The 17,221-nt window shown below is 36.3% G+C and overlaps 1 protein-coding gene across 6 annotated transcripts in view; it reads right to left on the minus strand.

The window, feature by feature from the left end:
• Nucleotides 1-2,360: 2,360 nt before the first annotated feature.
• Nucleotides 2,361-17,221, minus strand: part of VWA3B (von Willebrand factor A domain containing 3B) — a 101,163-nt gene continuing 86,302 nt past the window's right edge. For all 6 annotated transcript variants that reach the window (XM_064502004.1, XM_064502013.1, XM_064501987.1 and 3 more), the window contains 6 exons: nt 13,649-13,769; nt 12,467-12,591; nt 11,212-11,349; nt 10,664-10,761; nt 5,523-5,764; nt 2,361-4,483 (listed from right to left, as the gene is read on the minus strand). In XM_064502004.1, coding sequence (XP_064358074.1) covers nt 4,479-4,483; nt 5,523-5,764; nt 10,664-10,761; nt 11,212-11,349; nt 12,467-12,591; nt 13,649-13,769 — 729 coding nt within the window. In that variant the 3' untranslated portion in view covers nt 2,361-4,478. The remainder of the gene's footprint in view (nt 4,484-5,522; nt 5,765-10,663; nt 10,762-11,211; nt 11,350-12,466; nt 12,592-13,648; nt 13,770-17,221) is intronic.

Here is a 17,221-nt window from a genome sequence, read left to right on the forward strand (position 1 = left end):
TAAGTCTGCAAAATCATAAATAATTTTGCATTAATTACTCAGTTTATTTTTGATTCAAGGAATAAAATCTCACAGTGCTAGAAATATTCCCTATCTGCAGCCCCATCTATTCCTCACAGGCTCCTTCATCATGCATTCTTAATGCTCTATGCAGTAGTGCCAAGGCTGTCCTGCCACTCCTTGCTTCTCCACGTTGCCTGCGATTGGACTGGTGGTGTTGCTCCAGCCAGGCTCTGACGAGGTTTCCACGGCAGGACTGTGAGAACAACATGGACACTGTGGTGAGCTGGGAGCTGAAGTGCTTGGCAAGAGCAGCGTTCCACACCTTGACAAGCAGCAGGATAATAAATGGAGAAAGAAGATGCTAGGGGAGAACAGGCACTCTTTAGTGAGAGAAAATATGAGCTGCCATGGGCTCGAATATAATAGTTGAACCACATACTCACATCCTGAAACTTACCGAAAAGATGACTCTGTGACTACGATAAGAGAGCAATAGTCCTGTGTAAAGAGTATTTTCACTGCTTTGCTTTCTTCTTTCACCCTCACTAGTTCTGGCCTGTCTGTCAGCTTTTAAACTAGGCTTATATCTGTTGTTACTCATATGCCAACCTTTGTGGGCATCATATCAATCATCAGATCATATCAAATGAGACCACCTACCACTAGCAACCTGCCTGGCACAGAAAGATGACAAGCATAATGAATTGATAGCAAAAGACCAAAAGCAGGAGGAAAGACAAAATAGGAGAAAGAAAATAGGATGAACCAGACTAAACAAAAGTGCATATTCTGTTTTGCTTTATATATTTCTTCAGGGGGGTTTTTTGGTTTTAAATGGTTATATAAAATACACAGTGGTATAGTAGAAAAAACTGAGGGAGGCATCTGAAGCTGATATATACAGGGTGGAGAAGCAACACCACACATTGAGTGTATAGAGAGTATGAGACATGATCAGCATTAGATGAGCTGATTATCCACAGCTCCCACTGAAAACCCTGAAGCTGAGGGTTTGAAAATCAAAACCATGCCTTTGAAAATTGTTTTACACATGCACAACATCAGCATTTAGACACATAAAAGGAACATTTTCATTCTTCTTGGGCAAATGCAACCTGACAGACAGGAATCTGAAGTTTCTGTGTGTGAGGTGCAGGGAATGTCTTGACTACATCCTGAAAGCTGAAAGTATCTGGCTGCACTCTGTGCTTCAAAAACACTGCTTGACTAAAATACTGAAAGCTACTGCAGCCATACCATTCCCTTGAATAAAATGAAAGATGTACTGTTAAATGAGTGTTCCCCATCACCCACAATTCATGAACTATTTGTTTTCTTTAGCTGGTGCACATGCTGTCTATATACCTTCCCAAGATGTTGAAACAAGCCATTCTGGTCTTGCTATCCAAATCTGGAAAGAATTAGCCTCCTCCCCCCACACCTAAAAAAATACCCCAACACATTATATAGCAGTGAAACTGTGCTTTATTCCCTGACACATCTGCAAATTTCATTCTTTATGGAAAAACAGATGACCCCAGTTGAACACACTTCCCTCTTTAGGTGAATGGACAATCCCGACAGGGGAGAAGGTGGCTTTGGGCAAGTTGTAACATGCTATCAACAGAAAAACAAAAGCTAAATCTGGAGGCTGCTGGGGAGCCCTTAACAACACACAGCTGCAGTAAATGACAGATGCAAGCATAGATGAATCAACAGCAACTGCTTATTAAACGAGCCATGACCAACAGATGGGAACACTGCTTTATTATGATAGCCTTCTCCAAATGCTGAATGAACTATCTGGAAAATGAGATTGGAAAACAAGTGGGTCCCAAAAATACAAAATCCTACTTTGGGAAATCTAGCTAATTCATGAGGCTGCCACGTGCCACAGCTGTTAAACTCTTGAACCCTACTCAAAGGAACTGCATTTGCCAGAACAAAAAAAAAAAGAAAGAAAAAGATAATTTTCAAAGGTCTCCCACCTACCTCATATTGGCAGCTACAGTAATTATCAGTGTAATTGCTTCCAGTCACATCTCATTAAAAATTAAAAAGGAGGTTTGGGCTCTGCTAGCTATGATTTGCTATTGCATCAGGCATTGCAGTTTACTACTGCATATCATACTTGTACCTTACTCAAAATTTTTTTGTGATTTAGTCTAATTAGCAAGGAAATCACATTAAATTAACACTGATTTTAGGCATTACTAAATGGGGGTTGGGTAGAACAGAGAGAAGATAGTAGGCAGAGAGAATTTTTCTATGCAAACAAATATATGTTTTTAAAGCGTCTCTAAAAAAAATCACTGCAATAACTGATGAGAGAATAAATACTTGTGATCTTGTTTTTTTCAGTCAAATAGTTTTATTAGAGTTACCTAGATAAAGAAACATTGGCCCACTAGAAGTCTGTGGGAGGTTGACAGGATGTCATTTACACTCATATAAACATACAGAACTAACTAACAGAATAGGAGCAATAGATATACACAGTAAAATAATAATGTGTTAAATGTAGCATTTCTGGAATAAATAAGACAAAATTACACATTAAAACAATAATGAATCTAATATACACTAATTATCTAATGCAGTTATTTAATCTTTATTAATTTATGTTAACGGTGTTTTCCTGAGTGGAAACAATAGGAAGGGATTGTTGATTCCTCTTAACATGAGCATGGACTGGATTGCAAAAATTCCTCGAATGTTCCATTAAATCACACCCAACCCAAAACACTGTGGCACTATAAGGCTTCATTAACCTATATGAGAATTGTACAGTTGAATTCACACTGCTAAGCACAAAAATCCATCTCTGTATTCCACAAAACTCATTCATGTTCAAGAGAACTTATTTCCCTGTATAGCATTAAAGAAAAGTACATGTGAAGTCAATGGAACCATTTGTAGGAAGAAATGTTCACTAACACACAGACTAGTTACAAAACGCAGCCCAATCCAATTAAAAAAATATGTATGTATGGAGAGTTCATAAGTGTGATAAGACAAACCTTTGGAAAGGTAAATGCAGGAACTGCTGACAGCATTAAAAGTTTTTAACACACTGCATGCATACTAACATACAGGGGAAACTACTGTTTATAATTATGAAGAAAAACCTTTCACTTCAGGCAAATAGATCAGTACTATTGAGCTTTTGTGAAAATGAAAAGATATCCAAATTATTCAGGTATTATATACTACAGAAGAGGAATATGTGGGAAGATTATGCATTTTTCAAATAAGCCAATTCCCATTTCCATAGACTGCTTTCAGATATCCTTAAAGAATGGCTATAACCTAGTTACTGTAAAAGACACTTAGCTACCAAAGTTATTAGCTTTAACTATTAATGGCACTTACAGGTGTTCAAAATATTTCTCTGAGATGCTAACTCTGTTTTAAAAAAATCTGCTTTTGACATTAACAATCAAGAAATAACAAATTCCTATAAAAAACTTCCAGGAAAATCAGGTAAGAGAGCGCTCTGACAGTCTGAACATGTAACCTAGACATTGGCATGTCCAGTGGATAAGAGGCAACAAAGTAGATTTCAAAGTTACATAAATGTCTGAAAATGAAAACAGACTGTATAAGCTTCAGCAATTTACGCTCCTACCTTAAATATCCAGCCTTGTTTGAGCACTATGAAAACTCCTGAAGGGCCTGTGTGCATTGCTAGATAGCTAATACATTTAGTATCTGGTCCACAGAGGCTAAAACCAAACATTTCACTAGCATAATAGAGCTTTCCAGCCCCTCACTAATGTTATGGCTTACTCATATCAGTATAATTAAATATGACTAATTCTGAAAGTAAGTGTTCACTTGTATACATGAATCTCACAAAATTTGGTCCTCAGCACACACTGGACTGTCAGGCTGTGAATGTGAAGTATTCTCATACTAGAGCTGGACCTTGAGCAGAAGGAAAAAATGATGCCACACAAATTTGTTTTCTTTTTTCTCTCCGCTCTTTAAAATCCAGTATTAACTCAGTTAAAACAGAGGAGTATGTCAGGATTTTAGTAACCCATTTGATATGACTTACAAATTTGTATACACAAAATACTGTGAAAAGCACTAGCATAGTTTGAAAACAGGACAAATATCTATACCCAAAGAGGATAAAAACACAATCACATACTGAGACTGGATAAGGAGGTATCTGATTAAACTCAGTGAGGATATCCACACAGTCTTATTTAACATCTCTGCTAACTCTGACTTTCCCCTCTCTGATGAGACACAGAAGGATATGCAAATAGAAATAAATTTAATCAAAAGAGTCAACAATGCTCATGGTGCCTTTGGAAGAAGATGGCGACACTCTTTAGCATGGTCCACCTGCATACCATCTTGAAGAATAGTCTTGATAGATAATATGTGACCAGGTCTCAGCAAATTTGACAAGGCAAGGCAGGATCAAAGTGATAGATAACCACTGTCCCCATTTCATCTGTCCTTCAACCTGCATGGAATCAGTAACAAGATCTGCTGATTTCACATTTACTCAACATCTGCATCTCAGGATGTCCAAAAGGGAGGAGTTTAAGGATAATTGAGCATTCCCAGGGAAGCATCTCTATCTGTAGAAGCTACTGTCTCATACAGCTACAGGACAAGCTCAGCACCTCTACTCTCATATAAGTTTGACCAGGCCACTCCTAAAATACAGTGGCACCTAAATGCCTGGTATAAACAAAGTAAATGGAATTTGCAGACAATCATCAAAAGATGAGTGAGAACTTAGAAGATAAGTTCAGAAGAGTCAATTCAAGTAGCTTGACAAAATGATGATTGAGTGAATCTATAGTCCACTGCTTTAGGAATGGAGTAGATAAGTAACAATGATGTTGAGAGTATGGTTAAAATGGTATGAGGAGGTACGACTAGCACATATGGAAAAAAATCCTTCTATCACTCCACTGACAGTAGGCTCATTAAAATGGTAAGTTGACTGTGGCATGTGAGAACATACCTATACTAGCCCAGGCATGTACTACAGAGTAACATGGAATACAGATACTGCTGTCAGCTTTAACTGAGTTAACTTAGACACAAAAAGCAATTTAACCTCTGAAGCACTGAACTCCATATATGCTAATTTAACACCTGCAGTGTAGACATGCCGTTAATCTAGCTAGCACAAGTGAGAAATAGTACAGGAACCCTAATATATACTCTGCCTGCTAACAGGTACTAAGGTTCATACTACTGCATCTTCACTGTTGCTATAAATGTTAGGGAAATTAACCTAGCATATGCCAGAAAATGCTTTATTCACTTCTTTCCTTTACTATGGAAAAATACACTGAGCATGATCAGTGTGAAGAATGCTTTCCAAAGAACCTGGTAGAACCCCATCACGTAGGACACTTAAAAGCAGGCTGGTCTAACATCCAGAAATGATAATGCAGAACCCTGGTTCCTTGGGTGGGCATAAACAAAAAGCCTATGAGATCTGTTTAATCCCAATATTTATACTTTTCTACAGCCTACTTCTTTACCTTCAAATTCCTCTTCGTCATTAGGCAGTGAATTTCTTCCTCTGTGTTTTACTTCCCTCCCGGAGATAAACAAAAGATCATCGGAGTCTGATATCCTCTCCTTGGGATGTCTTTTGTCCTCCGCTCTCCTCTTCTTTTTCTTTTTTCCCCTATGTTCCTCCACAATATTTTTCTTTGCTTTTTCTCCTGCTTCATCTTCCAGAGATGAGTGAGGATGGTACTTTTTGGTCTCTTTGTCCAGGCTAGAAAATCAGAGAAGGAAGTTCACTAAGTTCATATACCATATACTATTTCACATCTTTTTACATTATATAGATTGCACCTTCTCCTGCACCTCACAGTGCTGACAAGAGAAGGGCTTTTCATACTCTTGACCACTTTTCAGGCTATAAATGTCTTACAATTCCATTTTCCTTTTAGTTACAATATAAGTAAAGACTAGTCTAGAACACAGCATGTATTGTTTCTCTCTTATTTCTGTAGATAGGGTATATCTTGCTAACCTGTTGCATATAACCTTTTCTCTTAAAAAAATGTTCCTGTTAATCTTGATTCTAACATGATTCAACAAGAACTTGCACCCTTCATATCCCTCGTAGACAGTCCATGCCTACCCCACTGCTTGGATTCCTAAGATTTGCAGAACAGTTATGTAGCAAAATACAGTTAGAGATGACTCCTTTTACTGCACTCAGCCCCAATTTATCAGAAGTGCTTAGGTAACTAAAATTGAAACAAGTATTTAGGCACTCCACTTTACTGACATCAAGTAAGAGAAAGGTTCCTAAATACCTTTCTGGATCTAGTCCCTGATTCTATCTACCCCTCATGACTCCAAAAGGATTGGGCAACTATCTGCCTTTTATGATGTGGGCCCAGAGCTTGCAGTGTTTTAACTTGCACATGCAACTTGTTAGTTACATTTGCAGAGGGCTTGTTCTGTCACAATTCTTTCTTTCTACTGTGATGACAGCAAAATACCCAAACAGATGCTAGCATCAGATATTAAAATGAGAAGAGCTGTATTAGTACTTCTAAAGACAAGTGAATTAAGCATGACCCATAGCACGCACCACAAGCAAACATCAAACAGACAATCCCAAAGAACCCACAGCTGAAGATTTAGATGTGCTATTGTAATACAATAAAATTATTATATTATACGTTATATATGTTATATATAATTGTATATAATTACAATATATAAATATATAATTATATATTATCTATAATATATGATATATTAAAATATATACACCATATTTTATATTATAATTATGTATGTAATACAATTATTTATGTGCACTGTGGATTGTCAACAGGGAAGCCCAGACTAACCCTTGTTTTTTAGTCCCTACTTCTGCAGGGCCTAGCATGAAAAAATCCTCTCTCTATTTGAGTTCCTAATACCAGAATTGCCATCAATCATTTTGTTTCCTTTCTGATGAACTTAGGCTTCTGCTGTGTTTGTTACTATCAGCAGTGTCAGCATGTTCCCATTCAATGCGCCTTCACTGATGAGCAATATGCTGCACTGTTCCCCCCTGGGAAGTATGACATGGAAAGTAAGTGTCTATTTTAGAATGCTTCACATAATAAATTTCAGCTGGAAGTACACTTCCGCGCCCCCTGAAATGTAGGGGCTTTAATGGAAACTCCAACTTAATCTGGGTTAAAGCGCTGCCATAGCATTCCTTATATAGTAACTGATTAAGAGATGGGTAACTAATGAAACACAATTCTTTGTTTAACGGCTTTGAATGCACACCTCATAAAAGGAAAACAATCATTCAGCACTTCATGATGGGTTACAAAAAGAAACAAATCTAAAGTAAAATCATGGTCAGTACTGGCTTTTTATGATGCATCCACTGAGTTAACGCAGCCAATGCCCAGAAAAGGACATTAGGTATGTCTACCTGACACTAAAGTCACATGTTAAACAGCAGGAGAGGAATGAGTTTTCACATTACAAATATGTGGCTTCACAGAGAACTCAAAAAAACTAGCTGAGAATGTTACAGGGGAATTTACTGAATTAGTAAGTTGTCAGAGCCTGTCTGTTCATATCTTACAAAACGATTTACTGTAGAGTTATAACTCCAAGAAGCAGGAAATTAAAAATGCTGTTAACTATAAAAGCTCTAGACTTCAATTCTTAGAAAAGAGGCTAAAAATTCAGCAGAACCAGAGATGATATATAATATGGAAAAAAATGGGGAGACATATATTGCAGTAGATGATAAAGCCGGGAGCACACAGAGGAAGATGCTGTGATTCTGGCAGCAGAATGGAGTACTGTGGTTCAGTCCTGATCACTGAAGTCTTTGCTGGCACATCAATGCACTTGACCTAGGTCCCTGGGGGTAAGGTATGTGCTGCCTATATGCTAAAGATTACATGATAAACTCTTTATGTATTTTATCCAATGCCAAAGGGGCCTGTGAATCCCAAATGCTCAAATATGCCTGCTTCAGGGCTGTAAGTGGGCATCTAAGTTAAAAGAGAGTCTCAGTTTTAGATGCTATTCTCCCTTCATTTATTTGCTGCCTTACACATTTCACTGCACTATGTGCTATAAATCTCTGCATCCATGGAGCCAAGGCATTTAAATTCCATTTTCACAGCTGCCAGATGCTCAGGTGTTACTGTCCTGAGTGTCACAATGTCCCTTTGTGTATCTGGGCCTCAGATTCTTTAAAACACTAGTAATCAGATGTAAGTAATATCATTTGAAACAATATCACTTCGAGGTACTTTTCATGTGCCTTTAATAGGGGTAATTTAAGGATGGTCTATCTGAACAGTGCTATTCTCAGAGACATTTTACAATGCAAATATTATATTAAAATAGTACATAAATTGTCATTTCAAATGTTCTGCTTTGTTTCTAAAAGCTTCAACTGCAGAGAGAAAAAAGCCAGAAATGATGTAGCGACAAGTTTAGATCTTAAAACAACAAAGACATTGGTATGTTCAATAATTATTCTTGCAAAATTTATGCTCTGTTTCAGGGCATGCTAAGAACTGTTCCACTTCGTTCAGTTTACAGGGGATAGAATGAATGCCTTAACTAAGATTCCATTATTTCGTGTTGCAGGAAAAATATTTTTGGGAATATTTTATTTACATTTCATTAATTTAATTTCAGTCATCTGCTATACCAACTGACCAGTGTTTACATGACCAAACCAATGTTTACTAGCTGGATACACTTCACACAAATTTACAGTTAGTAAAACTTAAATATGTAGTTTCACATACTGTTTTACCCAGACAGCTGTCAGATTTGATATCACTTCATCTAAAATTTAGATCTAATGAGTACAATTATTTTCAGTTTGCAGAAATTTAGTGCATTCACTTCAATCAGTTCTCCAAAGAATTCCTGTTTGCCAGTGAATAACTCAATCTTCTCATCATTTGTACATAACAGTGGCAAGTCAGCTTGCCAATAAAGTCTATGTTTGGAGAATGAATATCAAATTTGATATTAAAGCACTCAATCATGAAACAAAGCATACAGAAAGGAAGCCATTCTTATTGCTTATGCATTTAGTCATATCTTTTATTAATAAGGTACCTTATTTAGAATATAATCCAACTCTCAGTGGAAGGGAAAGATTTCTACTGATTTTCCTAGAAGACAGCTCAATTATATATCTGTCTATTTCCAACTGGTTGTATGTATTAAGTAGGAGATCATGGTTTTAAGGTTTACTTTTGGGTGAAAACAGGCTTGGTTACCATCATGTAGGCCATCTGGCCTGGAAAAAAGCATTAATATATTTTCAGATTAGAGATTCTGCTCAGTAAATTGGAGATATTTATTTGTTTATGCACTGTGACAGAAGAGGGAGTTTCAAAATGCATTGGAATCACTCTTAGAAACTGTATGAGAACCACTGTCTTACGGCTTGTATCAGTGTTGCTTTTTGGTCCTTTCTGTTATTTTCATGGAATCCATAGATCACCCACTACTGGTACCCTAGCCATGGATATCATTTTTAACACTGATAATCGTATTAAGAAATTTCAGTAAAAGTGAAGTTTTAAAACCACCTTTAATGGTGGGATTTGTCCTGTTCATGTAGCTTCTTGGGAAGAAATCTCCCTTGACAGGGATTATCCAACTCTTTGGCAGCAGTGCCAATACTGCATTGACACAGAGGGGATAAAGAGGGAGCCCTTCAATCTAGAATACCTATGGCATGTCAAAGCAGATGGAATATTCAAAACAAAAGGATCTGTTTTCTCACACAAAATGTAGAGGAAACTGTGCAGCTCCTTCTGGCAGGAGGTTGTGGATGCTAAAAGTTCACATGGGTTCAAAAAGGTAACTGTACAAATTTGTGGAAGAATAAGCCATCAAGGTCTGTTTAATACAGAGACTCCAATTCTGCTTCTGAAAATCCTTAACTCACAAATTGCTGTAGGCTGAGATTGTGTTCTGGGAAATATCCCTAGATGTTGGTAACTATCAGAGACAGCTGGTGCTCCGGAAGTTACCACAACCCAATGCTGTTTCAAATGGATGAAACTAGAACTTTATAAAAAATGAAAAAGTAATCCACAATCACTTGGAACCACTGCAGGTTCACTGCACTGTTCACATCAGAAAATTTTAGCCCTGTTCTACAGAAGTTCTGCAGAACTTAAGTAGGAGCTCATATTCAAAGCATGCTACATACTTTCTCCCTATCATTCCCCAGATTTAAGCCCAATAAAAGATCTAATTTTCTAGAAACAACTTACAATTTAATGCATAGCTTTATATCACAGCAAAAATCTTGAAAGAAAAATGAGCTCTACAACAAACAGAAACTCCATCTCGCCTTTCAGCAATTCTCTTAACAACTTCCTAGGGCTAAGCTTCAAGCCAACACATCCCACCAATGTTGTCGAAACACTGGACAACAAATTGCCAGGTAATAAAATGGTGGAACAGACAAGTAATATTCTTCTCATCCATATGCTCTATGGGTCTAAGCGCTTGGTTACATGTTTAGAGCAAACCATAATCCATTTCACAAAGACAGTAGTTAGAGTATTAGATATGGAATGGTACAGTTGAGCCCAAAGTGCAACATTTAGGATTCACATAAAGTAAGTTTTATATTGTTAGGTTCAAGTATACTCACATCATATAATCCTCCATCTGCACCATTCTTATGTATTGACAGGAAAAGGCATACTTTGTTTGGCTGATTTTAATAAGCCCACTTCTTACACAGTGTTCCTGCAATGATACAATCAACATTCATCCAAATTAAATCTAAATATTGGAAACGGTAAAAAAATCCAACCACTTTAATGCAGGTGTAATCAGCATCTAAATGATGAAGACAAAAAGTTTCAAGTGCAATAATGCACCATGAAAAAAATGCAGTAAAATTATCATAATGGCCTACACACAAACAAACATAATGAAATGAATAAATGTTGTACTGCATGTGATAAAAAAACCCTATGTTTCTCATTTTAGCAGCATGGAGCTTGTGAAAGCCACCACATAGATTATTATATTAGAGAGCTTTTCATTCAAACCTGAAAGCTGACTTACTTTGGTTAGCTGGAGACAGGGAATGGGACAGCAAGCTCTTTAGCCTGGCCAATTATATCTCCACCATCAAAACCAGAATCCTGTACTACCACTGCCAAGTTTGTTTCCTCTTACAGGTTTACTTACTTTCCTGTTGTTGAACATCAGAACTGTGTAGAGTTTATTATCCGTTTCCACTCTCTTTGGTGTTGATATAACAATGGCAGGTACATAATAATCATTTCCAGTCTGTGTCCAAGTCCTGGCAAACACATAGTCTCCAACCTACACACCACAAAAGTATTGGTTTGCGAGAACCTTGTAGCTTGTGAGTTTTACAAGACATAAAAGATAAATATTGAGATTTTTACACAGATCATCATTCTAGCATGTTCCAGTCTTTTAATATAAAACTTTAAAGGCAAAGATAAAGGACTTGGTTCTCCCAGGTACTGATCGCTCTTAATTTCCACTGGATCAGGAAGAGAACACAAAGCAAAAAATACATGACAGAGCCCTACTGAATGTACCAGGGCTCAGCTGGCAAGCTGGACAGAATGAGGATGAGGAAACTCTTCCAACTCTTTTATCCCCTTGAACTTTGTACAAATGCATACATTTATAACAAGCTTTAAAGCAACCTTAGAAATTTTAAAGAATAGCATATGTAACTGACGTATACAGAACCATTTTTAAATCAGCACAGAATTTCTACGAAATTCTGCAGATCTTTTCCAGAACGGGATGCTTCCCTTACAGAATACCAGGAACCACCTGTTCAGGATTTGACTTCATTTCAAGGGAGAAAAAACACGTCTCTAGTTTCAAGTGTAACAAAATAATTACAAAACTGCTTTCTGTATCCATCATCTCTCTCTTGTTTAAATAAGAATCACCTGAAGAAAAAGAATTGTGATTGCAGATAGTCAACTGATCAACTTGGAAAAACAGAACAGGGATAAGAAGAGGTTTTTCCATTACTGTTACTTAGGGCTAGTAAAAGTTTATTTGCTGGATTTAAATTATGCTATGATAAATAAATTGTTAGAACCTGCTGTACATAAAAGGCTCTCCTTGATTCTTAAACTACCTGGTAGGAAACTCTTTTGCTGGGAAATAGCATACATCTGCTCTATAGGTGGCCAAATGGTCATGTTTTATAAAGAAAATAATATAGATTTCTGATAAGCAAATGAATAGGATTATAATGAAAAGATGCTCTAAACAAATGAAAAATAGCATGCTGAAAATACCATCAAAACAGAGCTATTGCTGTCAGTAAAGACTCTAAAATAAATCAATTTGTGCAAAACATAAAAAGAGGTATTATTTAGTCTATCTGTGACCAAAGGGACAAAGTTAACAATGCATATTTGCTACCATAAAAGATAGAATTCTTCACCTGCAGATATGGACATGGCATAGTACCTCCTACAGATATTATGAACTTCACAGGTACAGTCCAGGTCTCCCCATGGATAAAGTTAACAAGTGCATGGGTAGAACTGATATTCTTTATTACAGTTCCTAAAAGAAGAACATAATAAAATATTCAAATTATTATGTATTTACCCCTTCTGGAAAACTTCAAAAAATCCTATAAACTATATCATGTCACTGAGATCAGACACAGTCTGTCAGTACTATACATTCCTCATTTCCATTTATAATTAGCTTTCATTTAGCTGGCATAATTTGTGCTAAGGAAACAGGGAAATTTGTGCCTGAATAAATGCAGTCCTAGTAACCATCCTTAATAACACAGCCATTACAAAACCAAAAAAAAAGATAATTTTCTAGCCCAGGCATGAACTTCGTGAACCTACCAGCTGCCTGACTGTTGACGTGATCAAGCTATTACCAGAGGTAAAAATACAAAGAAAAACAAAAAACAAGTCAAGGTAGCGTAAAAATAATGGACTCTCCCACTACACACATGCGCGCGCATGCACACACACACACGCACGCACACCCCACATCTGCAGTTACTCTGGCTCAGGTCACACTTTTTATATGGGCAGAGAGAGCAAGCTCAAACATCCACAACCCAAAAGAATGCAAGAAGATAATGGAATTGGCCAAAGTACTTTCTTTTTCCTGTAGCAAAGTCTCTGCATTAGTTTGATTTGTTTAATGAAACAACAATACACAATTTTACATGACAATCATTCTGGCTTAAAACTCAACAAAATGGCAGAAACATCTGATGAATTACTTAAGCAAACCCAAAAGCTCAGCCTTTTCCAAACACTGAACAGAAACAAGCCAGCATGGCATCAGAGAAGAGGAAACAGGTACTCTCATCGAGTTTAAAATGTGTGTCAGGTACTGAAAAGCATTTCTTCCCATACTCTTCTTTTATAAACCTGTCAGCAGATCTGCATAGTGTTTGGACCTTACACAATGTGTCTTTTTATAAATGCATGTATGTGCATGCACAAAATACATATATTCATTTTTCATGAATATGCAAGTGTAATATTAAATCTAATGAAAACTGAACTAGCTAAATATGACCAAAAGTAATGTTTTATTGGTACTAGGAAACTCTAAAAATACTTAAAATACAAACAAAAATATTTACCTGGATAATAAAATCCGGTGATATCTGATCTTGCAATCACCTTTTGGCTTTTGAGAGTCAAAAGTACTTTGCCTTTTTCTCTTTTTTTAGACTGTGACTTCACAGCTTCTTCTTCAAGTTTCTGTAATTTGATACAAATATGTTTTTTCACAGTAACTAGCGAGTCAGGCTGTACCTATCCTTTGGAATTAACTAAACATTTATGCAATATGATGTTATGAACTCCATTAATAATTCACAGTAAAATTAATTATTTTAAATATTCAGAATAGTTATAAGTAGACCAAGCTATTGTTACAGTAAGCACTCACAGATAAACTCACCTAACAGTTTTCACTATAAAATCCTGTTTTACATGGTCATAACAATGTGTATATTAAGTGTCCAGGTAAAAATTTACCCTAATGAATCATGACTCTGGCTGCTATTTTACTAGGAAAAATTTTATGAACTTGGATTGCCAAGAATGAGGTAAGGAAAAATCTACTTATTTTGCAAAATAAGTGAACATTGAATACACATCTATTTCCTTCAGACAGGTGGGGTTTCATGACAAAGCTCTTTTATTAAAAGTATCCATACTATTTGGAATGACTGATTAAAAAAGTCAAATACAGAATCCAAAGTAAAAAGAAAATCTTGAAACTTCTGTCTGGACAAAATGCATATTTACAATCTATAACTTATATTTACCAAATATTTAAAGTTCATTTGATTTTCAAAATTAAATTTTTCAGCAGTTTTAAAACTTTTCAGCTTAGCAAAATATTAAACCACATTTTCTAGAGCCACCACTGTATATCATTCTGCCTTGGTAGTCTGGGTTCTTCAAATGTTAATTCTCTTCTTTGGGGGGGGGGGGGGGGGGAACTCCCCAGACTATAGCTCCCATAACGTATACCATAGCCACCACAGTATAACACAACTTACTGTTGAATTGCTCACAAATGAAGCTGGTGATCCAAACAACTCTTTAATTTAATTAATTATTTTTTTCCAGATGAAAAATCTTTCTCCTTGGCCAGTCTTTTTGATGCACAAGTTCTTGAAAAACAGATGAAATTTTCTCTGGGATATTTTGTATTATTCCCTGTTAAAATGTTTTCCATGGGAAAAATGTTTTTCAATTGGCTTCAGGTTTTTTCAGTGCTATAAGTGTTTAGTTGAGATATTCTTAAGAACAGACTAGGTGTATGGAGTCAAGACCAAATATCCACCCAGCTGCTTTCTTGTATGAGGTCCAGGCCAATAGCAGGGAGGAGTATAAGAACAGGGCAAGCATGTTCTTACTTGAATACTCTCCCAGACTCCAGTAATTCATAGATCAGGATCTTTCTGAGGCAGAAGAGTGTTTGCATTTAATGGCTCATGATACACTCTTCTTGTGTGACTTCTTTGAATATATGTCAACTTTTACAATCCATACCGTCCTGCTGCAAGGAGTTTAACAGCTTAACAGTGTGGTGCACGAATAAGCACTTTTATTTCGAATCTGGCACTAGCTAGATGCATTTGATGGTCTTATTCTTCATACTGGAAAAGTCAGTGAATACTGATTTTCTATTCACATTTATACATCCTGATTTCATAGCTCTACCATGTTCCCCTCTCAACCAGCTCTTTTCCAGACTATTTAGTTTATTATAAAGTTTTAGCTTATACAGAAGCTGTTCCAAACCTCACCTAATTCCTATTGCCAGTTGCTGTAACCTTCCTGTTCTACTTGTTCCTTTTTGAAATGGGGAAACCAGAATTACAGCCAGTATTCAAGATGCAGGCACACTATGGATGTACACAGTGGCATAATCCTTTCTGATCTTTGCTTTCTCCGTTCCATTCCTAATGATTTTTCTTTTCACCACTATTGAAAACCAAGCTATTATTTTTATAGATCTATAATAACTCTTTAAGTTTGTTTGGAAGGGTACCAGTCAGCTCAAAGCCCAGCACTGTGTCATAAAAGATGCAATTTCTTTTTCTCAAGCACTGTTATTTAGGACCATGTACCTCAGTGATTTGTAACAAGGCTTGAAATTTCACAGGCTCCCTCATGCTCAATAGAGACAGAAATTTCCAAAGGGCAATCTAGCCTATCAAGGATGTTAATGTAGCTATAGCCTAAAGTGAGATGGGTTGAATTTAGATCCTAATTTTCTGATTTGTGGCAGTGTTTAGTATGTATAACTGCAATAGGAAACATTTGGTTTGGAAAGGATGAACTGCTCTAAAATGACCAGCTCTCAGAAAAGTCAATGTGCTACATTTCTCAGCCTGGACATCCTGAATCCCTTATCATTCTGGTCTCAGTCAATGTCTACCTTGCTTCCCTATCTGCAACATGAGGATAATAACACAATTTTACATCACGAGGAGTTTTGTGAAAACAAGGTGACAAATTCTTTCAAAAGACTAAGATACTATAATGATAAAATGAAATGAATGGTATGCATGGTACACTATAAAAAAGAACTGGGGCCACACGCTGAATAGTGAGAACAGAAAGGGAGGTGGCCATATGTGGAAAGATTCAACTCCTACTGCAGTCAGTGACTACATTCAGCACTAACTGAATCAGGAATGCAAAGAGCGCTATGCATCCCATGCAGTGACGGAGGTAAAGGGTTGTGGAAAATACAGTATGTGAAAAATAGCTGGAGACTATCATAAATCACAATTGGCTCTACACAAAAAATATACTGTTGGCCTTTCTGAGCTTCTGAGTACTTGATTTTGCAAGTCATTATGTTCTTTTACCTTAAAGCCTTTTATATCTCACTTTACCACTTTATGGGGTCTCAGGGTTATTTGCCTTTAAAAAAAAGTCATGTTCCTGAATCTCTTTTTTTCTAGAAGAAAGAATTTCTTCCTATTCAGGCCATCTCTCTTACAGCAGATCTTGAGAGTATCAGGGAATTATGTGTATTTGTCAGAATGTGAAAGAATACTTTACATTTTAGTTTCCTGAGAAAATTAAGAAAACTGATGATACAAAAACGTTGTCTTTCTGATAATGAAATATTTTAATAAACTAGAATCACAATGTAACTTACATCTGCTACAACAGTATGAAATTAAATACTGAATAACAGTATATTATTCCCTCCATACTGCTGAAGATGTTTCTAAATATAAAATTACTGCTGAAGATAATGTTTCTAAATATAAATTATAAGCAAATGCAAAGTTAAATAAATCATTCAGTTTCCCCATTAAATTTTAAAACATTTATTAGCCCGCATTATGTAAACAATTTGCAAGCATCTGTCTCTAATACTGCTCCTTTGAATCACAAAATCATATGGTTGAAAAATCAAACTTTTCCACAGATCTACACTCCATTTATAAATTTTGTTTCTGAAAAAAAACCATGACACATAGACCTCTAAAAAACCCCTACTTGCTAGGGCGAGTATGACCTGCTTCCTTGTTTGATAACATTTTTTCCCTTTAAAGTACATTTGACTTTGATACTAGATTTGCCCTAACAGAAAATAATGATGCAAAAGACAGGAATAACTTTGACTAAATTGTTTGTTCTCAAGAACTCCTCTCTCCCCAGACTTTTTCAATACC

This window comes from Dromaius novaehollandiae, chromosome 1, assembly GCF_036370855.1.
Source record: "Dromaius novaehollandiae isolate bDroNov1 chromosome 1, bDroNov1.hap1, whole genome shotgun sequence".
NCBI classification, from domain to species: Eukaryota; Metazoa; Chordata; class Aves; order Casuariiformes; family Dromaiidae; genus Dromaius; species Dromaius novaehollandiae.